This window comes from Mytilus galloprovincialis, chromosome 1 (genome assembly GCF_965363235.1).
Source record: "Mytilus galloprovincialis chromosome 1, xbMytGall1.hap1.1, whole genome shotgun sequence".
NCBI classification, from domain to species: Eukaryota; Metazoa; Mollusca; class Bivalvia; order Mytilida; family Mytilidae; genus Mytilus; species Mytilus galloprovincialis.
Window position 1 is genome coordinate 62,519,085 of NC_134838.1, and position 25,060 is coordinate 62,544,144.

At 32.2% G+C, this 25,060-nt stretch overlaps 1 protein-coding gene across 2 annotated transcripts in view; it reads left to right on the forward strand.

Annotated features, from left to right (window-relative positions):
* The window catches only part of LOC143080684 (general transcription factor 3C polypeptide 1-like), a 264,959-nt gene extending 245,929 nt beyond the window's left edge, over window positions 1-19,030 (forward strand). The window contains exons 38-42 of one of the 2 annotated variants that reach the window (XM_076256672.1): window positions 4,250-4,366; window positions 15,493-15,761; window positions 17,028-17,220; window positions 18,163-18,253; window positions 18,854-19,030. In XM_076256672.1, the coding sequence (XP_076112787.1) occupies window positions 4,250-4,366; window positions 15,493-15,761; window positions 17,028-17,220; window positions 18,163-18,253; window positions 18,854-18,969 (786 nt within the window). In that variant the 3' untranslated portion in view covers window positions 18,970-19,030. The remainder of the gene's footprint in view (window positions 1-4,249; window positions 4,367-15,492; window positions 15,762-17,027; window positions 17,221-18,162; window positions 18,254-18,853) is intronic. The other variant, XM_076256681.1, reaches the window with a different exon arrangement.
* Window positions 19,031-25,060: the final 6,030 nt, after the last annotated feature.

Sequence of the window (25,060 nt, forward strand, 5' to 3'; positions counted from 1 at the left end):
TACCAAATTATTGAGAAATCCTCATTTAAATGGTTAGGATAACTCTGGAAATGTCACCCTGTCACACTTGAAAGACATAAATATGCTAAACATCATCATTAACCTGAATTGTTATAGTCTGTTTGAAGCAGATCACAATATGAGAAAATTCGGTTGTCTGGTGACTCTTATCATTATAATCTGTAAATTTTATAAATATTTATGTTCAACCAATTCTTGTTCACTCTATTGAAGATTTTCAAAATTACTGTTAAAAAAACAAAGATAAGTGGCAAATTATAAGTTATGTGGTTCGCTACTGACCCCCTACGGATCCATAGAGGTTTAGTCAAATCAATAGGGGGTGAGGCCGAAGACCTAATCTATGAATTTTATTCACCCTTTATGTATCCGTAGAGGGTCAGTGGCAAATCATATAACGAATTTATAGCACAGGACTTTTCTGCTGCGTTTTGTAGAAAAATAAACAATGCTACACAACACCATTTACAGTTGCCGTCACCGTAAACAGTAGACGTGACATCATGAACCCCCCTATGAACTTTACTAACCCCCTACATTCTCATAGGAGGTCACCATGGGACAGCGTTTAACCAATCCCAACGTGATAATTTACACACAGTGCAATAAAATTAAAGAAAGTTGCTTTATTTTTGCAAAAGAAGGTCTGGAAACAATTACTTTACCAGATATTTGAAAATATGACTCTACAGGTCTGAAATGATGACTTACAGTACAGGAGGGTGGGAAATGATAAGTGTACAGGATTTCTGAAAAAGATTAGTGTACAGGACTTCTAAAAATGATTAATATACAGGAGTTCTGAAAATGATTATTGTACAGGAGTTCTGAAAGAGTTTTGAAAATGATTAGTGTATGGGAGTTTTGAAAATGATTAAGTGTACAGGACTTCTGAAAATGATTAGTGTACAGGAGTTTTGAAAACGATTTAGTGTACAGGACTTCTGAAAATGATTAGTATACAGGAGTTCTGAAAATGATTATGTGCAGGAGTTTTGAAAATGATTAGTGTACAGGAGTTTTGAAAATGATTAGTGTACAGGAATTTTGAAAATGATAAGTTAATACAGGAGTTCTGAAAATAATAAGTTAATACAGGAGTTCTAAAATGATTAGTGTTCAGGAGTTTTGAAAATGATAAGTGTACAGGAGTTTTGAAAATGATTAGTGTACAGGAGTTTTAAAAATAATTAGTGACAGGAGTGTTGAAAATGATTAGTGTACAGGAGTTTTGAAAATGATTTAGTGGACAGGAGTTCTGAAAATGATAAGTGTACAGGAGTTTTGAAAATGATTTAGTGTACAGGCCTTCTGAAAATGATTAGTATACAGGAGTTCTGAAAATGATTAGTGTACAGGAGTTTTGAAAATGATTAGTGGACAGGAGTTTTGAAAATGATTAGTGTATGCAGAAGTTCTGAAAATGATAAGTTAATACAGGAGTTCTGAAAATAGTAAGTTAATACAGGAGTTCTGAAAATGATTAGTGTTCAGGAGTTTTGAAAATGATTAGTGTTCAGGAGTTTTGAAAATGATTAGTGTACAGGAGTTTTGAAAATGATTAGTGTACAGGAGTTTTAAAAATAATTAGTGACAGCAGTGTTGAAAATCATTAGTGTACAGGAGTTTTGAAAATGATTTAGTGGACAGGAGTTTTGAAAATGATTAGTGCACAGGAGTTTTGAAAATGATTAGTGTACAGGAGTTTTAAAAATAATTAGTGACAGGAGTGTTGAAAATAATTAGTGTACAGGAGTTTGAAAATGATTTAGTGGACAGGAGTTCTGAAAATGATAAGTGTACAGGAGTTTTGAAAATGATTTAGTGTACAGGCCTTCTGAAAATGATTAGTATACAGGAGTTCTGAAAATGGTTAGTGTACAGGAGTTTTGAAAATGATTAGTGTATGCAGGAGTTCTGAAAATGATAAGTTAATACAGGAGTTCTGAAAATAATAAGTTAATACAGGAGTTCTGAAAATGATTAGTGTTCAGGAGTTTTGAAAATGATTAGTGTACAGGAGTTTTGAAAATGATTAGTGTACAGGAGTTTTGAAAATGAATAGTGACAGGAGTTTTGAAAATGGTTAGTGTACAGGACTTCTGAAAATCATTAGTGTACAGGAGTTTTGAAAACGATTTAGTGTACAGGAGTTCTGAAAACAAGATGTCTGAGTGTGACAATGATTACAGTAAAGATAAGTAGGTCTGAAATTTATTACAATACAGGAGGTATGAAAATGATTACAGGTTGCACTTTATAAAATAAACAGGTTTTACACAAACCACACCTCTTTTGTAGATCATTCTTTATATTCCGCTTAAGTTGGAATTAACATTGGAAGAACAACTGTAGATTCTACCACTGCATGGAATGTGATACGATATTTATCTGCTCGAGACAGTTAAATTTTCAAATTTAAAACGTGACTTCATCAGGCATAGTCGCCTTTGTTCATGCCATCACAATAGGAAATTCAGAGGAAAGCAAGGAAATTCGACATCATAATCGGATTTTAACCAATGAAGAACTGAAATCAAACAAACCACACGTTGATTTAATTTTTTTATACAATAGGTGCAGATAGGGATAAATTGACGAAGAATTAGAGAAACAGAAATAACCTTTAAAAAAATCTTGAAAAATAGTTATCTTTAAATACAATGTCTTTGGGTCCCTATTGAAAGTTAAAAAAATCTTGAAAAATGGTTATCTTTAAATACAATGTCTTTGGGTCCCTATTGAAAGTTGAAAAATACTTCTTGAAAAGAGGTATGAAGTACAAAAAGATTATCAATTTAAACAATATATTTATATATATGCAAAGCTCAAATGAACAAAATTCATGTTATTTATTAAGGAATAATGAAACACCGATTGGAAATCAACCAGTTGAATGAAGCATTTAGACAAAAAATGATGTTTAATGACTAATGACACTTCTGGGAAAATCATGACTTTTGATAAATTCAGAGGCATATTCAATATCAAAACTAATTTCCTGTCATATCAAGGTGTAATATCTGCGATAAAAAAATCTTTAATATAATATAATATTTGTTGCAATAATTTAGAAAATGTAAAGGGTTTAATTATGCCTTCAGTTATAAATATATTCTCTGAATTCCATGAAATAAAAAGCTCTGACATGACAAATGTTAAACAGATCAAACAAGAAAACAAATAAGCTTATTTAAATTGCAAAACAATAACTTAAAAAAATATGATAAACAGCAACTAACTACAACCACTGAAATACAGGCTCCTGACTTGACATCTCAATGTTTTTTACCCATGTATTCTATCTCATGCTATAAATAAGTTAAAAAATGCATCAACTATTTTTTAGCTATTAATAATAAAAAAAGATCTATCATAAAAAAGTTATCTGAGTATTGGTTACAATAAATTAATTAAAATACTCTCTAAGATGCACCTGTCACTTGAATGAAAATACCAATTATAGATGTTGTAGATAATCTTTATTAATTTTAGTTTGAAATTAATGATGTGGAGCTTCATAATCAGTATACAAATAATCGTTTGGAACGAGTTATAGACCAGTGTACTGTAGTGTTATAGTTGACAATTCTACTTCAGAAGTGAAAAAGACTGCCTTTGAACATAGATATCATAGATATCACTCCTGATTATATCTATACTGTATTCCTCTTGTCCATTGTTGTCTTTGCCAAAACGTTACAGTATAGCTTATCTTGTCAAAACCTGGACTAAAGAATCTGTCTTCTATTCCAATTCCCTATTGCACATTTCAAAGTTACCCACAACATAATGTGTTGATAGAATATAAAAACCTTACAATTATACACCGGTACCATTCCCAAAATGGTCATATCACATTACATCTGATACAATGTGACAAGATTCAAGCAAGTAACTATATCTATGCTGCTAAATCTTCTCTGTTCGTCATTTGATCACACCTAAATCATATTTTGGTCAGAAGCAAAGATCACTAATCATTTGTATTTGATATTGTTGCCACCAATCCAAGGTAATATTCTACAGGTGCCTTTAATGGGTCTGATGTCTTGGATACAATGCAAAGGACAAATTGTATGCCAGACTTGCATCCATAAGACATTCATGTGCGTTGCTTTACTGAATCAATATTCATTTCAGGAGTACATAGATGGCATTTTTTTATGACATGCACTACTAATCATGCTAATTGTTAAAGGCTTTTGATTTACCTTTATAATTACAGGTTGTGAAAGTTGGTGTAACTTGTACAAGATATGTGACCTTGAGGAATGTGCGACCTTGGGCAGTTCATTCTTATAAAAATAGCAGGGGAAGAGGAGGTGATACACAAGCAGTAAGGGTTTATTTTTATATACAGTTAATGGCATATTTAATCTGATGGGGTTAACAGAGCTTGGTTTAATTCATCCTTACTTTGAAAAAAATGGAAACAACAGGTTATAAATTTCATGCATTTCATGTGCTTTTCTGGAAAGCAAATTTATTTGAAAGCCAAAAATGTATAGTAACCTTTAGATCTGTTCCTAGTGTCTTTTTGTTGTTGGGATGTACAAGTACCCGGCCACGTCGTCTTGTATTTTTGTCCACTTTATGAGTTAAGGCTTTTTCAACTGATTTTTTTAGTTTGTTCTTATGTTGTACTGTTATACCACTGTCCTAGGTTAAAAGGAAGGTTGGGATCCCACTAACATGTTTAACCCTGCCACATTATGTATATATGTGCCTTTCCCAAGTCAGGAGCCTGTAATTCAGTGGTTGTCATTTGTTTATGTGTTACATATTTGTTTTTCGTTCATTTTTTTATATATATAAGGCCGTTAGTTTTCTCGTTTGAATTGTTTTACATTGTCATTTTGGGGCCTATTATAGTTGACTATGCGGTATGGGCTTTGCTCATTGTTGAAGGCCATACAGTGTCTTATAGTTGTTAATTTCTGTGTCATTTTGGTCTCTTGTGGACAGTTGTCTCATGGGCAGTCATACAACATCTTTTTTATATTACTGTTGAAATGATATATGACCAAAATTATCATTCCAAGATGGAACTACAGCTCATTTATATTCATATTTCAGTTCTTAAGGTCAAAATTTTCATTCAAAAAACACAAACATCTATTACTGTATTACTATATAGACAGAAACAATGTTCAGCAAAAGTTCTAATCAATCTAAGAAAATAATACCTGTATATGAGTAATTTATACCATCAGTTGACACCTTAAAGTTGACTTGTTGATCAGGTTTTTTTTTAGATTGCTCAAATATGATACAGGAATCCTTTAACTTTCTTAAATGCCTATTGCAATATGTCAACTATTTTTGTCTAAACATTATAATCTTGTTTTCCTATATCTGTTATATGGTAAAAACAGGATAATACATCATAAGCCTATTTGGCTTTCTGACTATCTTATATATTGTATGTATTCAGATTGCACTCTAGTAAACTACTAATGGTAAGGGTTATTGCCTGAAGTGATGTCTTCCTCCATTTAAATATACCAGTATCTTGAAAACTGAAATAGATAGACAGGAATTTTAAACAGCAAAAAAGATCCCTAGAACAGGATGTAGCAAAATGTCACTGAAACCATCAGTTGATTTCTAATAGGAAATGAGTACAATTTAATGAGGATTTAAAATTGATTTCTGACTAATTTTAGCATTTTTTAAACATTTTAACTTTTCTCATTTAAAGTATAGTATTGGTTAACGTTACATAATAAAGTGCATTAAAGCAAACTACAAATCATAGCGTAATGATGTTTTGTCAGTTGATGCATTATGTATAGTGATTATCACCACTAGGTTTAAAGCTGCTACATTTTAATGTGTCTGTCACAAGTCAGGAACCTTGTCTGTTATTAAAGTTTTATCATTAATGTTTTCCTCTCCTAGAAAGATTTTGGTGTTGATGGCTCATCTTTGGTAGTCTCAGTTAAATGTATATACAATTTGTCTAGACATGAGACATACATGATACATGTAGTTTCATTAGAGTCATTTGAATAATGTCACTGTACAGTTGACATTGCACTATTACCTGACAAATATTTTTACTTTTATATACCAAAAACTCATTTGTACATTTTGATATTTGAGGTCCAGTGGTCATAAAATATTTCATATTGCTTCATGTAGTTGTCTTTCAAACTTTAGTAAGTCACAAATTGTGTTAAACTAGAGGTAAGAAGTTGTGGTATGATTGCCAATGAGACAACTCTCGGCAAGAGACCAATTGACACAGAAATTTACATCTTTAGGTCACCATTTGGCCTTCAACAATGAGCAAAGCCCATACCGCATAAGAATTGTATGTTTGTGATCATAAAAGTAGATTTTTAGCTCACCTGGCCCGAAGGGCCAAGTGAGCTTTTCCCATCACTTTACGTCCGTCCTGCGTCCGTCGTCGTTAACTTTTACAAAAATCTTCTTCTCTGAAACTACTGGGTCAAATTAAACCAAACTTGACCAAAATCATCATTGGGGTATCTAGTTTAAAAAATGTGTCCAGTGACCCAGCCAACCAACCAAGATGGCCGCCATGGCTAAAAATAGAACATAAGGGTTAAATGCAGTTTTTGGCTTATAACTCAAAAACCAAAGCATTTAGAGCAAATCTGACATGGGGTAAAATTGTTTATCAGGTCAAGATCTATCTGCCCTGAAATTCTCAGATGAATCGGAAAACCTGTTGTTGGGTTTTTCCCCTAAAATTGGTAATTTTAAGGAAATTTTACTGTTTTTGGTTATTATCTTGAATATTATTATAGATAGAGATAAACTGTAAACAGCAATAATGTTCAGCAAAGTAAGATTTACAAATAAGTCTAGTGACCGAAATGGTCAGTTGACCCCTTTAGGAGTTATTGCCCTTTATAGTCAATTTTTAACCATTTTTCGTAAATCTTAGTAATCTTTTACAAAAATCTTCTCCTCTGAAACTACTAGGCCAAATTAATCCAAACTTTGCCACAATCATCATTGGAGTATCTAGTTTTAAAAATGTGTAGCGTGACCCTGCCAACCAACCAAGATGGCCGCTATGGCTAAAAATAGTACATAGGGGCGAAATGTAGATTTTGGCTTATATCTCTGAAACCAAAGCATTTAGAGCAAATCTGACAGGGGATAAATTGTTTATCAGGTCAATTTCTATCTGCCCTGAAATTTTCAGACAAAACAGACAACCTGTTGTTGGGTTGCTGCCCCAGAATTAGTAATTTTAAGGAAATTTTGCAGATTTTGGTTATTATCTTGAATATTATAATAGATAGAGATAAACTGTAACGAGCAATAATGTTCAGCAAAGTAAGATCTACAAATAAGTCAACATGACCAAAATTGTCAGTTTACCCTTTAAGGAGTTATTGCCCTTTATAGTCATTTTTAGCTCACCTGGCCCGAAGGGCCAAGTGAGCTTTTCTCATCACTTGGCGTCCGTCGTCCGTCGTCGTCGGTCGTCCGTCGTCCGTCGTCGTCGTCGTCCGTCGTCGTTAACTTTTACAAAAATCTTCTCCTCTGAAACTACTGGGCCAAATCAAACCAAACTTGGCCACAATCATCATTGGGGTATCTAGTTTAAAAAATGTGTGGCGTGACCCGGTCAACCAACCAAGATGGCCGCCACGGCTAAAAATAGAACATAGGGGTAAAATGCAGTTTTTGGCTTATAACTCAAAAACCAAAGCATTTAGAGCAAATCTGACATGGGATAAAAATGTTTATCAGGTCAAGATCTATCTGCCCTGAAATTTTCAGATGAATCGGTTAATCGGTTGTTGGGTTGCTGCCCCTGAATTGGTAATTTTGAGGAAATTTTGCTGTTTTTGGTTATTATCTTGAATATTATTATAGATAGAGATAAACTGTAAACAGCAATAATGTTCAGCAAAGTAAGATCTACAAATAAGTCAACATGACCAAAATGGTCAGTTGACCCGTTTAGGAGTTATTGCCCTTTATAGTCAATTTTTAACCATTTTTCGTTAATTAAAGTAATCTTTTACAAAAATCTTCTCCTCTGAAACTACTGGGCCGAATTAATCCAAACTTGGCCACAATCATCTTTGGGGTATCTAGTTTAAAAAATTTGTGGCGTGACCTGGTCAACCAACCAAGATGGCCGCCACGGCTAAAAATAGAACAAAGGGGTAAAATGCAGTTTTTGGCTTATAACTCAAAAACCAAAGCATTTTGAGGAAATCTGACGGGATAAAAATGTTTATCAGGTCAAGATCTATCTGCCCTGAAATTTTCAGATGAATCAGTCAATCGGTTGTTGGGTTACTGCCCCTGAATTGGTAATTTTGAGGAAATTTTGCTGTTTTTGGTTATTATCTTGAATATTATTATAGATAGAGATAAACTGTAAACAGCAATAATGTTCAGCAAAGTAAGATCTACAAATAAGTCAAATGACCAAAATGGTCAGTTGACCCGTTTAGGAGTTATTGCCCTTTATAGTCAATTTTAACCATTTTTCATAAATTAAATTAATCTTTTACAAAAATCTTCTCCTCTGAAACTACTGGGCCAAATTAATCCAAACTTGGCCACAATCATCTTTGGGGTATTTAGTTTAAAAAATGTGTGGCGTGACCTGGTCAACCAACCAAGATGGCCGCCATGGCTAAAAATAGAACATAGGGGTAAAATGCAGTTTTTGGCTTATAACTCAAAAACCAAAGCATTTTGAGGAAATCTGACATGGGATAAAAATGTTTATCAGGTCAAGATCTATCTGCCCTGAAATTTTCAGATGAATCGGTCAATCGGTTGTTGGGTTGCTGCCCCTGAATTGGTAATTTTGAGGAAATTTTGCTGTTTTTGGTTATTATCTTGAATATTATTATAGATAGAGATAAATTGTAAACAGCAATAATGTTCAGCAAAGTAAGATATACAAATAAGTCAACATGACCAAAATGGTCAGTTGACCCCTTTAGGAGTTATTGCCCTTTATAGTCAATCTTTAACCATTTTTCATAAATCTAAGTAATCTTTTACAAAATCTCCACTGAAACTACTAGGCCACAATCATCTTTGGGGTATCTAGTTTGAAAAATGTGTCCGATGACCTGGCCATTCAACCAAGATGGCCGCCACGGCTAAAAATAGAACATAGGGGTAAAATGCAGTTTTTGGCTTATAACTATGAATTCAAAGCATCTAGAGCAAATCTGACAAGAAGTTAAATTGTTAATCAAGTCAATATCTATCTGCCCTGAATTTTTCAGATGAATTGGACAACTGGTTGTTGGGTTGCTGCCCTCCAATTGGTAATTTTTAAAGAAATTTTGCCGTTTTTGGTTATCTTGAATACTATTATAGATAGCGATAAACTGTAAACAGCAATAATGTTCAGCAAAGTAAGATCTACAAATAAGTCAACATGACCTAAATGGTCAATTGACCCCTTAAGGAGTTATTGCCCTTTATAGTCAATTTTTAACAATTTTCATTAATTTGGTAAATATATGTAAATTTTTACCAAATATAGTTCTCTGTTACTAATGGGCAAAGTTCATTATAGATATAATTGTAAGAAGCAAAATCGTTCAGTAAAGTAAGAACTTCAAACACATCACCATCACCAAAATACAATTTTGTCATGAATCCATTTGTGTCCTTTGTTTAATATGCACATAGACCAAGGTGAGCGACACAGGCTCTTTAGAGCCTCTAGTTTAACAATTCTCATAAATTTATAAAAATATATTTTCCACTGTAATTACTGGGCCAAGTTCATTATAGATAGAGATAATGGTAGCAACAAGAATGTACAGTAAAGTAAGATCTACAAACACATTACGATCACCAAAACACAATTTCTTCATTAATTTATCTGTTTCCATTGTTTAATATGCACCAAGGTGAGCGACACAGGCTCTTGAGAGCCTCTAGTTTCTGTTATTTTATTGTAAAATAAGTACTAAAACCATTTGTACAATGGAATACATTAGTCTTAACTCATTCGCCCCCAAGACATTTTTGGAAAATCAGGCATTTTCGAAAATTTGCAAACATATGCAAATTATATGCAAATGAGCAAACTCCTGATGCTGTAACTGATGCTCATCTATTAAACTACTAATTGGCATTTGGGGGCGGATGGCATGGGTGGGGGGTGGGTTGGGAGGTGGAATATTTTCTCGTGGGTTTGAACCCACCCCCAGTGAAAAATGGTAATTTTCCGTCTATTTTCCGATTTCAGAACGACCTTGAGAGGTGAACACTGACAAGACTGTGTTTTTTTGTCATTCAAGTATTACCCTATAGTTACAGTAGTCCATTCATGCTAGCTGGGAGTATATTGGACTTCAGTGTCTTGCTTGGGAATTATTATTGTCAAGTCAGGTCTGCCTAAATGTCCGTTTTTATGGATTTTTGACAAAACGGTGACCTAGATTTTACAGACTAGATTCCTATTGGCCATATTATACCTCGTTGTGTTCCTATACCACCTATGCATGCATATATGATAATAGTTTTTACCAACAGTCACTTCCAGTTACGTAGTGGCCATCAAAAGATGCCCACCCCCACCTGATTTTGGCTACTTTTCATGTTTTTCCGATTTTAAACTCTTAAACGGCTTTCAAAGTGCCAAATTTTCACGAACAGACATCTGAGAAGAGTTGATGGACCATGAACTGCTTGGTTGAAGTCCCTGCTATCATGACAGTTCAGTTGGGGGCAGTTCAAAAAAAGTATGGAGGGTCATACGGGCCACCAAATAATGGTTGTCGCCATCACGCCTACAGGCGGGATTGGGGGTTAAAGGGTTAAGTTTATTTTACTGTCTTAATCATTTGCATCTTTTCATTTTGCCAAGTGTACAGATAGTAATACATTTGTACATATCTCTGTGTCTCACTTCTTATTCACTACAGAAAAGTTTCCCTCAGTGAAATAATTCATAAGAATTAAATAGGTTTCAATATTTTGAAAAGGTATATATAGATTTAAAAAGAAAACTTTAATATTAACAACAATATAGTAACATATAGTTTTTAAATGTAAGCATCAATTTGTATAGAAAAAATCTTTCTTTCAAGATAAGTGTTATAAAGCCAAACATCTTTTCATCAAATAAAAGTATCAATTTAGCTTTGAACTTTTCAGCATTGAAATATGTTATTTACTCTCAATTGAACTTCTATTGGTTCCAAATTTAACGCCCAGCAGTTTTGCAAAAGTTCATCATATAATTCATTTTATTAATATTCATAATTTTTTAAACTAAATTAGATCATGTAGGTTCATGAATTGATGAAACAAGATATTTATATTTAAAGCATCAATTGAACTAGTTGTTTTTATTAGTTATATAATAGATACCCGACAGCTCACATCTGAACAATTTCTAAATAACATCAAAATTCAATTAATGGGAATGATCCATTGAAGATTATAGAACTCAACTGGTACATTTTTGGCAGGACATAATTAAATTTTCAATGTCAAAACTTAAATAATCTAGCTTATAGTTTCCAGTCACTGATTTTTAGTAAGTGATAAAGTTGAATTCACTTATCTTACTTAACCTTAATATAGCGAAGATAGGTCAGTGTCACTATGACTGACATTCTAGTACTTAAGGGAGCTGTAAGTATACAATCATTGACTTTTTAGAAATTCTCTGGTGTTAAAGTATATGTAGAACTAAACTGAAACATATTGATCCCTTTTGAACAATGCAATTAAGTTTTGATTCAGTTTGGGAGCAAACTTTGAACAGTTGTGTTTTGCATAAACCTCATCCATATACATATGTAGCATATTCTTTGTTTAAAGTATTGTAATCCTTGTATTTGTTTACATTTTTTTTTTATTAAACCTGTTCCTTTGAATATCAAGTTCTGCATAGCAATGTCCTTTATACATTGGTCATTTGTAAAAAATGATTTCCTCCTCTTGACCTACATTTTATGCTTGACTGAAATTCCTATGCTTCAAGTTTGTTGATAAAAATTTTTTTAGCTCACTTGGCCCGAAGAAGTTCTTCTAGAGTACCACTAATGGAATGACACCAAGTATTGCATCAACATTCCTTATGAGGTGCTGACCAATTGATGTTTCTATGTGGCTGATCAATCACCCAAGATGGCCACCAGCAACAGACTTCTTTTAACATAGGACCCAAATTAAAAGGACCATTCTTATAAATGTCTTCTAAATGGAATGAAACCAAACATGGAGTGCATGTGCATTATGAGATGCTGCTTAAGTGTTGTTACTTTGAAGCCCATCTATCATCCAAGATGGCAGTGTTTAGAGAGGGACTAAAATAGTTTTAACATAGAATCATAAAAGTCTTCTTTTATAGAACCACTGAATGAAATGAAACCAAACATGGGATGGATGTTTCTTCTGAGATGCTGACCAAGTATATTGTTAATTTGAAGCCAATCCATCATTCAAGATGGCAGCCAGAGAGGGACTTGGTTTAACATAGGACCCTATGGGAAATACATACAAATATCTTCTTTTAGCAAACCACTAAATGGAATGAAATAAAACATGGAAGAATGTACCTTTCAAGGTGCTTACCAAGTTTTGTAACTTTGTAGGCAATCATTCATCCAAGGTGATCATCAGCAGTACTTAGTTTAACTTAGGATCCTATGAGAAATACATACAAATGTTTTCTTTAAGAGAACCACTGAATGGAATGAAAGCAAAGATGGCACAAATTTTCTGAATGAGGTGCTGACCAAGTGTTGTAACTTAGTAGCCTATCAATCATCCAAGATGACTGCTAAGAGGGGGTCTTAGTTTAATCAAGGACCCTATGTGACAAATGTCTTCTATACAACAGCTTCATGGATTGAAACCAAGCATGGTATGAATGTTTCTTTTGAGATGTTGACTATGCCTTGTTACTTTGTAACTAATTTGTCATTGACCTTATAAAATCATTTTCTACAATTTGAATGAATATATTGGTATTTTCTGTAAACTTTACATAAGTCTTCTGCTTTTGGTTATATTACTGGGCTTAATTAATTATTAACAACATTTGTCCTCAATCCTTATAAGGGTATCGGTTATGATTTGAATCTAATTTACATGATTTCCAAAACCAAAGTAGAATCAGGTGAGCAACACAGGTACAGGCTCTTGAGAGCCTTTAGTTAGTATATTCAACAATATTTTTCCTTTAATTTATTACATATCAGTTTTGTTACATTGTTGTCAACAGGGGTAAAAGAAGGCACGTGGCATAAATTGTTTAAAGGTGATAAAGTATTTTTAAGTACCTGTAATTTATTTGATTATTGAAAAAAATAAACAACATAAAAAAAAAATAGATCTATAAAAGAATTAAGTTCTTGGTCAATTTTAAGCCATGACATATCTGCATGGAAAATTGATCGTTTATGTAAAAAAAAAAAAACATTTTATACTTGAAATTCCTAAGTCTTTTATATTAACAGATGTAGGGATTAATTTTTAAAATAGAATAGTAGAAAATTGATTTATGTTGGAGGCAATTTCCTAATTAAAAAATGTATCCTAAGGTAATGAAGTTGTAGAAGGAATAATATTTGATCAGAGTAAGATCCTCTTTAAATTTGAATTTTAAAGTCTTGGATGAGTTTATAAATTATCAGAAACAATCTATTTATTTTTTTGGGAGGGAGACTTGTAGAATATGCTATATCAGTTATTGCTACAAGGCCATCATTTTTTTTATCTGATCCTATTCTATGAAGGGTTCCATTCATCAAAGTTATGAATTCAGTAATTAGAAAATCAGAAATAATGGACAAATTGTTCAGGCTTGTAGATATATCATATAAGTTATATGGGACTTGCTCACTCCAGGTTCTTTTATAAGTTTCTATTTGATAATTAGAATGTCACATGTTTTATGTGTTAACATTCTAATCAAAGTTTGATAAGTTTCTGTTTAATTGCTACTTACAATATTGAGCCATTATTGCTTGCTATATATAGAAAAATAAAACTAAAGTAAGTGCATGACTGCTTGGACATGCATGTTTTAGTGATATTGTGTAATGAAATGTGACAATTAGATGTACTTTAAAATGCAGGATGTATGTATTGCTCTCCATAAATTTGGTTAATGATCTTTTCACTGCATGTTTGATTCAGCACGAAAACATGACATGTATAATTTGAACATAGAAAGGACATTAAATTTCTATTCTTATCTTCCGTCCAAATTGTTTTCTAAATCTTATTTGGCTTGATGTTCCATGTTTTGTCCTCACTTTTTCCTTGTAAATCTAATCAAATTTTCTACAACTACAGAACAAATGAGTTTTATAGCACGTTATGTAACATTTTTATTTCTGTTTCGGGAATTGTCAATTCAATTTCTTAAAGTTCAAAACTGTTGTTGACCTATTTCAATCATCAGATGATAGAACTGTAATAGATGTCATCAGAAAATCATTTAAAAAGTCTTTAGAAATTGAAAATGTTCAGTGTTTCAAAGCTGTCAAGATTTTTAGATAAAGAATGTCATTGTGTGTCAGGTTTAAACAGAAGTAGAATTAAACACAGCTATTTATTCCACAGATTGACACACACGGAATCAATCAACAGTATAGTGCATCTTTAAACTCTATATTGTTTTTAGGTGCAAACAACTTGCACTTTTATAAGTACACAGGAGAAATTACTAAATTCATGGCTTAAGGGAGATTACTCTAAAAATATATCTTAAATAGAGGGTACAATAAGTAAATTGGTTTTCCCCCCCAAAAAATAAACTCACATTTAAATGTAAATTAAAAGACAATCTCAAAATAGGATGAACTTGTAACAAAATTCAAGAATTATGCAGGTTTGTTCAATCTTATTTGATTTTATTTGAAAATCATTTAAAACTGGAGTTGGCAGGTTGTTTTTATGTTAGGAGAGAAGAAAGTCGAATAAAAAAATCTCCAATACAAATAAGGAATTACTTGAATCTGTATAATTTTGAATTCTTGAAAATGATAATAAATGTACAATGAAAACTAACCCAACCCCCATTTAGTGGGTTATCCATGTGTGCATGGCTATGGTTCAGGTTACTTTCAGTGAGAACTTACAAACCCCTGTTAGCTAGTATGCATGGCTAAATTTACTTGATTGGGTTAATTTTCCTCATACAATCTCATCAATTTTCCAGAATTCCAGAATCGAGTAAAACCTAGTTTACACATTTTGTTCAAAATTTGGAATGTTTTCAAAAAAAACTTAGACTTTATTTTGGGCAATTTGTTGTTAGTAACCTTTTTGATATTAAATCTTAGAATTCTGGAAGGGTGAATGTTATTTATGTTTCAAAAAAATGTGCTTGTATTTAATCAATCAATAAAGACATTTTTTTTATGAAAGAAATTGGGGGGAAAAAATTAATTGACGATATGATAATGAAATTAGCAGATTTTTAGATTTGTGTTTTTCTTATGTTTAAGCTTCAATATTTTTTATTTTAAATAGGATCCTTCAGACAGCCACATAGACAATGAACCACCATCTAACCCACTTGATGCAGGTCCTAGTGGAGATGTTAACATGACTGATGGAGAATCATTGGAGACAGATCATACAAAGGGAGACAAATCTAGTCAACATTCAACTGTTGAAAATCATTCCTCTAGTCAAATACATAGTAATGACCTGACCCTACCAAAAGAAGATACTTCTTCACAAAGACCACGAAGAACTCTGACAAGAAAACCAGAATCATCATATCCTAAACCTGTCAGGTAAAATCTTAGAACAAGACTTGTCTTCAAACCATGAAATAGGAAAGTGTAGTAGTTTTCTGCTTTGGATTGTTTTACATTTGTCAGTTTGGGACCTTTCATAACTAACTACATGTGTATGTGCTATGGGCTTTGCTTATTGTTGAAGGCTGTATGGTTAACTATAGTTGTTAATTTCTGTGTTGTTTGGTCTCTTGTGGAGAGTTGTCTCATTGGCAATCATACCACATCTTCTTATTTTTATAGTACCAGTTGTGGTTTTGTCATCACTAATATTGACCAGTTTAATCTGTCCATTTAGCTTTCTTTTGGTTTATAGATCAATCCTATCCTGTACAATGCATCAAACATTTTGTAAATTTATTGTCATTTTCTTTATAAGTTCACTGGATTAAGAAAGAGTAAGGATTTCAATTGTAAAAAGGATTATGGAATATCATGTTGGGGCTTTTGTTAGCTTACTTTACATTGACCTATTGTTGTTTACATCATTACCTTTAGTATCTGGTGGATTAAGTTGTCTCTTTAGCAAACTTACCAAATCTTAATTTTTATGTAATTATATGTAATTCTGTTAATATTATGATATTTCAGGTATATTTTATTGAACTTGTAAGACAGCATCTCAACAACACAATTAAACAAAAGACATCTAGAGATCAATTTATAGTTATTTCTCATAGACATATGTCCATACAGTATGTCAAGATTTATTCTTTAGAGTTGTCAAAGTTGTGAACAGAGAGAACGTAAAAGATATACCTAAGATTCAAACATAACTAGTTACCTGATTATTTGTCTTTGGTAAACATGGAATTTAATTTCCTCCAAAAAAGAAGTCATCTGAATTTATAGATGATGGGAACACATACATGTATGGTGACCTATAGTTGTTAATGTCTGTGTCATTTTGGTTTTTTGTGGATAGTTGTCTCATTGGCAATCATACCATATCTTCTTTTTTATATGTACAGGAATGGCAATAGTTATATATAAAGAAGACAGTAAGGAAACCTTACCATAGAATGTGATGTTAGCAGAATGCATTTCAATAAGTAGATATAAACTGTTTACTATGAGTTTGATGTGTGATTATTTCAGTGACACAGTAACCCAACAAAACAAATTAATTTTACAAAACCCAAATGAACTATTGAATTGGATAGCAGAAATGTTTTTTTTATATTCCATTTCAAATTTCCAGCTTTGTAGAAAAAATCAAACTGAATTATTGAATAAAAAATTGTGACTTTTTGATATTTTCAGTACATATGATAGAATAAGATTGATTATAAAGCCATGGAAGAAGCCAGAAGGATTACTTAACAAACCAGTGTTTAAGATGATGATAGAATCTGTAATGTTATATGTGATGATGTTTTCTGGTGTACATTTCAATGCCATCTGTGAAAAGTACACACCTTATTTACAGCCTTTTTGTATTAGAGAATTAATGGATGTGAGTAGTTTTATACAAAATGCATATAATTAGCACACCTGAGGTAAAAGGTCATAGAGCTTTTCTCATCACTTGGGTTTTGTTATCTGTAGAATCTTGACCATGGGGAAGGGGAAACCACAATAGCCCAATTAGAACTCAAGTTTAACTGAATATTCCTAAGGGGTCTACATTAAAGTTTTCTTTCTTAACATCCCCAAAAAAATCTAGTTAGTATATCTAGATAGACTAGAGTAAAGGATGTAAACAAACAAAATTGAAAGGTTAATTACTTTCCCTGTAAATATTAAGTTGGTGTTTGTTTTCCCTGCAACATTCTTATACAAGCTATAGAGATGCTGATATGACCAGTGCTGCAATTGAATAAGCTTGTTATTAAAGCATCATATTAAAGCAGGTAAAAGAGCTGGATAGTCATTTTTTTTTTATACAGATGCCTGAATAAATTCTATATATTTTTGCTTCTTAGTAGTACTATCAAATAATATATAAAGTATAGGACATAAGAAACAAGAAAAAATGCTGCATTTTATTTTACAAAATCATTTGTCATCTTTGGTACATAATAGTCCATCTGGGTGTACTAAAGGAGAACAGGAAGCTCTCTTAACATAAGTTTGTGTATTTCTAAAAAAATATTCATATAATTATCATCATACAAAAATAAACTGTTGGAATACACATTCTTTGTTGTTTTTTCGGAGAATTTTAAAAACATTATACAGAATAAGGTATCATTATACGGTGAAAAGGTATCATTCATTTTATTTTTTTCAAAATACATGAAAAAAATGACTCTTACTTATGATTAATTAAAACCAATGCAAAACTACTGTCATCTATGTCAAACCAGTCTGATAGACTTCTATTAAACACTATTTAGAACTTGAAGTAATTATTTGTGCATAGGATAATTGTGATAGCTTCTGCTTTCTATATCAGGTTTTAGAAGACTTAAACTGTGTTGAGAAGACTATATTCAGAAAACCTGTAAAATCTTCATTATTTTCCAAACCGGCAGTTACTCAGGAAGGTATGTATGTATGAAGAGAAAGGTTCATTGAACGATACACAAAAGTAACAAACGCCAAAAAGACAAAAGCTTTAAAACCATCCATAAAGGTGTGAACATGGAAACAGTACAGAATACTGAATTTGGTAAAATCTACCTCTCTGATGCCATCATATGGGATTATAAAGAAAATTTCCATAAAGGTCACATCTATGCTTTTGCATCAGTTATGGTGATTCTATAATTTAGTAGACCTAATGGTATGAATTTTCATTAAACATCTGATTTTTCATACATTTTCTGTAACTGCCTTAGTAACCTCCTGTTTTGAAGGTGCTTTTATAACTACATATTACATTACATTTGCATCTTATGGTTATGTAGGTAACCTGTTTTGAGTCCAAATGTGAGCAACAATTTCCCAAGTTGATTTATTTGTCAGTATATTGTTTAACACTTTAAAACTTGTGCATTTTGCAGCCATAATTTAAGTTTTAACCAAAATGGATATATATTTTTTGTTATTTTAATACATATCACTATGAGAAAAACAAAGATTGAAAAAATTTAGAACCTTTATGTCTCAAACTTTTATGTAATACAAATGTTTATTTTTTTCAGCTTTGGAGGAACAGTATGAAGATGATGAAATATTTTATGAAGGGACTGCAGATTGTGTTGTCAAACTTGGACAGTTTATGGACAAAATCCAACATCAAAATATTGGTTGTAGCTGATGATTTTTATACACTTTTATATGCAAACAATAGATTTATGAGTAAAGTTGATACAGAAAAATGTGTTTGTTTCCATTAACAATCAATTTTGTTTTACTCTGCAAAGCCCTCATGATTTTAATGTCATACGGTCGAAGATCAAATTCACAGCAACCAATGATATTCTAAAATTAGGGCAAATTTTGGGTTTCCAGATGATACTTTTCAAACTATATGTTCAACTGACACCAATCTGTGTTTGATAATGGCACATGAGATGAAGATGATGATATTGATTATGAGGTCACTAAGGGTCAATAGTGAAAGTCACAAAACCAATTGATGATCTGTAAGGAAAAGGATCAGGAAGGCTTAGATTTGGCCTTTATAGCGGTTAAACTCTTCCAAAACTGATGAAGTTGTCATTTTTATCAAAAGAGTGCACATTTGTTTTGTCTTAAAATTGTTTACTTTAATTACCGAAGGGAATTTGGGGCCAATATTGACTCTTCTTAAACCTATACTTGTGTGGCTAAAATTGTAGTTTTTCAGGCAATTATTTTGAGTTTTGAATCTGAACTTTACAATACTTTGATGAACAATGCACTTTAAGTGAAAAAAAAAGACTTATTGATGTTAGTGCAATTAATCGACTTAAATTTGGGCAAACATTGGGTTTCCCATGATTTGACACATTTGCAATAGATTTTACAGTGGTTTTTTTTTTAGTGTTACAAAAAAAAGACAGTATCAAACACTAAAAACTAATACTTAAAAATAATATCTTATGGCTAATGTACACATGATGTTTCTGTAAATAAGTTTTATATAACTATTATACAGTTAGATGAATATGAAAGAACAAGCTATTATACTGAATCCCTGAGTCAAGCTTTTGATCAGGCATTTAATGTGAGAGGGGAGAAAACTCAATCTTGCAAGTTTTGATACAAAAGTTGCTTTAATTATGATAGAAATCACTAACCTTAACATAAAGGATGTTATACTAGAACAGTAAAATGGACATTGCTATTCAATGTGTAGATAAATTTTATTTGTCAAATGTACTTCATTTAGGGTAAAAACTTTATCTAGCATCCAAGTATTTGACAAAAACTAAAATGAAGAGAGAATGACACTCAAAACTTATCATCCACTATTGGTTAGGAAAGGAAATGGAAGGATGAACTGGTACTGTCCAGTAGCAAATATTAGGACAAGAATATGTTGATATATAATAATGAACCCTGTTTTGTACTGGACTGGCAAGCTGAGTAGTGCATGTACAAGTTTCAGAGGGTAACTAACCACAGATAGACACTTCACTCTTTATGGACCAATTATTCTTAAATTAAGCTAATTGAAGTCTTTGACCTTGCTCGTGAATATGTTGTACTAGCCAATACTCTAAATTTAGAAATAAAACCAGGCTTAAATTTTATACACCAGAGCCGAGTTTGGTCTACAAAAGACTCAAATAAAAAACGTTGAAAGGCCAAATAAAAAACGATTTGAGAGCATATGTGGATATTATTAATGTCTAAATAACAGATACAGTACATAATTTAGTAAAGTTTGAATGATACAGAGAGTAAATTGATTGGTAATGGTCGAATAATAAAGAAGGTACATAGATTGGTAATGTTTGAAAGATAAAGAAACTTATTCAAACTTTGAACACAAATCTGCACCTCCTATTTCAGACAAACACAAACAAATCAAAGTTTCCCCTTGTGGATGTTGGTCATTTTGTTAGTCAATGATATATATGTTCTCTACTTAGTGTCATCCATAACTCCAATACTGTTCATCCATAAATCAACATTTGAACAATGATTGCAAACAGATGTGCACCTTCCATGCTATGCACTTTTCTTTCTATGGTATTCATTATGACGAATCTAGTCATTGAATTGTATTGGGAGACCAGTTTGTGTAATTTTGTGACTCTAACTGCGTTCCCATACTTAACAGAGTGATTGAATACATATCGAATATGGTACATCATATTTTGATAGACTTTATTCTCTTCCTAAGATTCCAAAAGAGGGACGAAAGATACCAAAAGGGACAGTCAAACTCATAAATCTAAAACAAACTGACAACGCCATGGCTAAAAATGAAAAAGACAAACAAAAAAAACAGCACACATGACACAATATAGAAAACTATTGAACCAAAAACGCTAAAGAGTGAGTCTGGTTTGTGTCGTCCATTAAATAAGTTTTCTTCAATATGAACAAACTGCATAATGTTCACACACAGACTGGCAATGTGCAGATTCCAATTTTAGAAAATTTAGGTTATCCTTTGTCTCGTTTCTTGTGTAAAATAAAGACAACAGTGGTGTACTGCTGTTCAGAAGTCGTAAATCGTTTAAGAGAAAACAAATCCTGGTTACAAACTAAAACAGAGGGAACACATCATAGATAAGAGAAAACCAATGGAACAACAGAAATACTTGATTGAAACTTGAAATGACAAACGATTTTCATTTTCTAAGCTATTTGAAATTTTGTGTTCCGTCTGCAAAAGTAAAATGACGAACTACAAGAAAAATTAAAAAAAAGTCCCTTATCAAATGCCAAAATCTAAAGTTCAAACACATCACACAATTTGAAATCTGTAAAAGAGGGACGAAAGATACCAAAGGGACAGTCAAACTCATAAATCTAAAACAAACTGAAATCGTCATGGCTAAAAATGAAAAAGACTAACAAAAAACAGCACACATGACACAACATAGAAAACTAAAGAATAAACAACATGAACCCCCCAAAAAACTAGGGGTGATCTCAGGTGCTCCGGAAGGGTTAGCAGATCCTGCTCCACATGTGGCACCCGTCGTGTTGCTTATGTGATAACAAATCCGGTAAATAGTCTAATTCGGTAGGTCACATTCATGAAAGGGAAGGGGATTGTAGTTACGACGTAAGGCATATCCGATATCATTTGTGAAACGGTTATACCATAACGGTCAACCAACTCGTGATGGCGTCCGTAAAATTTACGAAGGGATGATTTCAACTTCACCATTTGGAACTTTTGGTTTAATAGCTTCCTTGTGAGCAGCAACCCTCTATCAAGAACATCATGATAAAAAATAAAAGCACGGGAATATCGTAACAATTGGGAGATATATACCCCGTATGCAGGTACTGCTGGAATGTTGCTACTTAGAAATGGAAAGTTCACAATTGGAAAGCTGAAATCATCTCTTTTGTCGTAAAGTTTTGTTTTCAACCGACCCTCATTGTCAATTTCTAGATGCAAGTCAAGATATGAGGCCGACTTAACTGTATCTGTTGTATCCTTTATCTCTAGCTCGATGGGATAGATGCGTTCCACATAGTCACCAAATTTTTAATTATTTAGTAAAAGAACATCATCTATATAGCAAAAAGTAGAGTTAAAGGATATTGCTAACTTCTTATCTTTCTTCCTAAGAAGTTCCTGCATGAAGTCAGCCTCATAATAATAAAGAAACAAGTCGGTAGGTATCTCTTTATGTATAAAATGGTGGATTAAACCTTGCCCTGTAGCCAGCCAAACCTCTCACTTGTATGACAGTGGCAGAAAATTTCATTTTATTGACAACAATGTTTGATTAAAACAAACAAACACAGCAGACACAAATTTCAAAACAAGAGCGCAGTGAAGTCAAACTTGTTATAATCTTAACCACTATAAAAACATACAAGTCTGTGTAAAAGGAAAAACAAAATGGCATACAAAGCACACAAGGAAAAAATAATGCTAAATACACAACAAGAAAAAATACCACAGCACAATAACACAATGACTGAATGTACAAAATCCCGTGCCACGCTAAAAAGGACACCACCAAAACAGACAAATTAGTAAAGGACAAAAATCTTCAAAGACAAAAGAATACACTATAAAACGCAAATAAGATGATAAACAACGTCAGTTCCTAGAAACGGCTTCAAGACCATCAAGTATATATATATTTGTGAAGTTTGTACGGAATATTTATCAACAAGGTCTTGGTATATTCGGACGAACATTAGAAATTATCCTGTTTTAGAAAAGGACGAGACGTTCTTTGGCATAATCCCGATCTGAATTTATAACACTGTTGGTAGATTAGTCCATGAAGGTATCATCATCTTAATTGATAAAATCATCATATATACCAAACTTTGTATTTGCGCCAGACGTGCGTTTCGTCTACAAAAGACTCATCAGTGCTCTCGAATAAATAAAAGTTAGAATGCCAAATAAAGTACGAAGTTGAAGTTTCGATGCTTCGGTGTTTACATGATTTATAAGAAACATTTCTTAAATTGGCCGTTTATAAATTTTAAGAAACTGAGGTTCCAACTCCCTCTGGCAATGTTTACCTAGCATGGTGTAGGATGTTCATAGAACTCTTTGTTTGTGTTCAAATTTTCAAATCATTAAGTGCTATTTTGTTTGTGTATAGCATTGGATAGATGGAATAACAATTCAAATATACCAGGCGTATGATTTTGTAAGCGAGAATCGCGTTTCGATACCACAATTAATATACATATATGGGTATTATTAACTTAGTAGTGTCAATGCTTCAGTACTGACATTAATAACACATAATTCTTAACATAAAAGAATGAGAATGGAAATGGCGAATGTGTCAAAGAGACACACCGATCAAAGAAAAGATAATAACCGAATGCCACCAATGGGTCTTCAGGCAATGCAGCGAGAAAATCCTGCACCCGGAGGCATTCTTCAGCTGGCTCTTCCAACAAAAATGGATACTAGTTCAGTGATAATGGACGTCATACTAAACTATGAAATATATAAAAGGATCTAAAATTAAAATTCATACAAGACTAACATGTCCGTTTAGATATTAAAAAACTTAAGATTCTAATTCCCTCAAGCAAAGTTGACTTTGTATGGATTAGACTACTAGTTTTAGTTTTAGGTCCCTTTGGTCGGACAGCTCTTCATTTGTTGTAGTACTTATACAATATTGGCTTTCTAATATTTGACTTCGAACGTTTCTGATGAAGGTGAATCGGAAACGCACTTCTAATGCATACAATTTTAAGTGTTATTTTCATATTGCAGTGGTGATTTACAATTTTCAAATTTAAAAAAGAAAATGCATTTCGCATGCAGCCATAAGTTTTTAGAAGATTTTTATTTTTTAATTTGGTGAAACCTCGTACTAGTATTTGAAAACAATTGGACAACTATAATAAACATTTACGATTTTCGTGAATTATTACTTTATTCTGAGACTACTATAACACATATATAGTATATAGTAGTCTCAGCTTTATTTATATATTTTACAGAAGCACATAGTAAATTTTAAACAAAAAGAATGCTCCACCAGCTTTTATTACATCTTTAAACGGATTGAAATTTCAATTTTACACTCATAAAAATTATCTTTTTATGGATGCATATCTCTTAAGTAATTTTTTTGAAGTACAAAATACACATCAGTGAAATATATTGTGAAGTCATTGGTGATATTTTTGTACTTCTATAGATTTTATATCAACTAGTATATTGACATATTTTGTAAACAACGACTGTTCCTACAAAATTAAAGAGTTGTTTTGGATAATTAAACATATATTCGAGGTAAGAAATCAAATTAAAGCTGGGCTATGTTCTCTTTAACAAATTGTTGATGTATGTTTCGTGTAGCTAAAGTACAAATTTGAAAAGTACATCGTTTTTAATATTGTTTTATATGATTTGAAATGAAAACTTTTGATTTAAAAGATCCTCTCGTTGAAATACAACTGTATCATAAGCGAAAACAAGTGTACAGTATACTGGGATTAAAGAGACGAATACTAAAGACATATGTCATTAGACATGCTTTGAATATGTTGATGTCGTGTTGATATCTTAGGCTGTAGGCAATAGATTTATTAAACCGAAAACGAGTATTGATTGTGGTGAATTGTGTGTCTTGTGCAGTTCATATACCAAACATGGACATAGTCGAATCAAATTTGTCGTTGCAAGTTTCCATCTTGAAATCGTAATAATTTCATTATCAAGTAAAGAAAAAAAAAATCATTTTTTAAATATGAAACTATTTCGCTGATATTAGTTGGTTAATGGAAATAAAGTTTGTTTT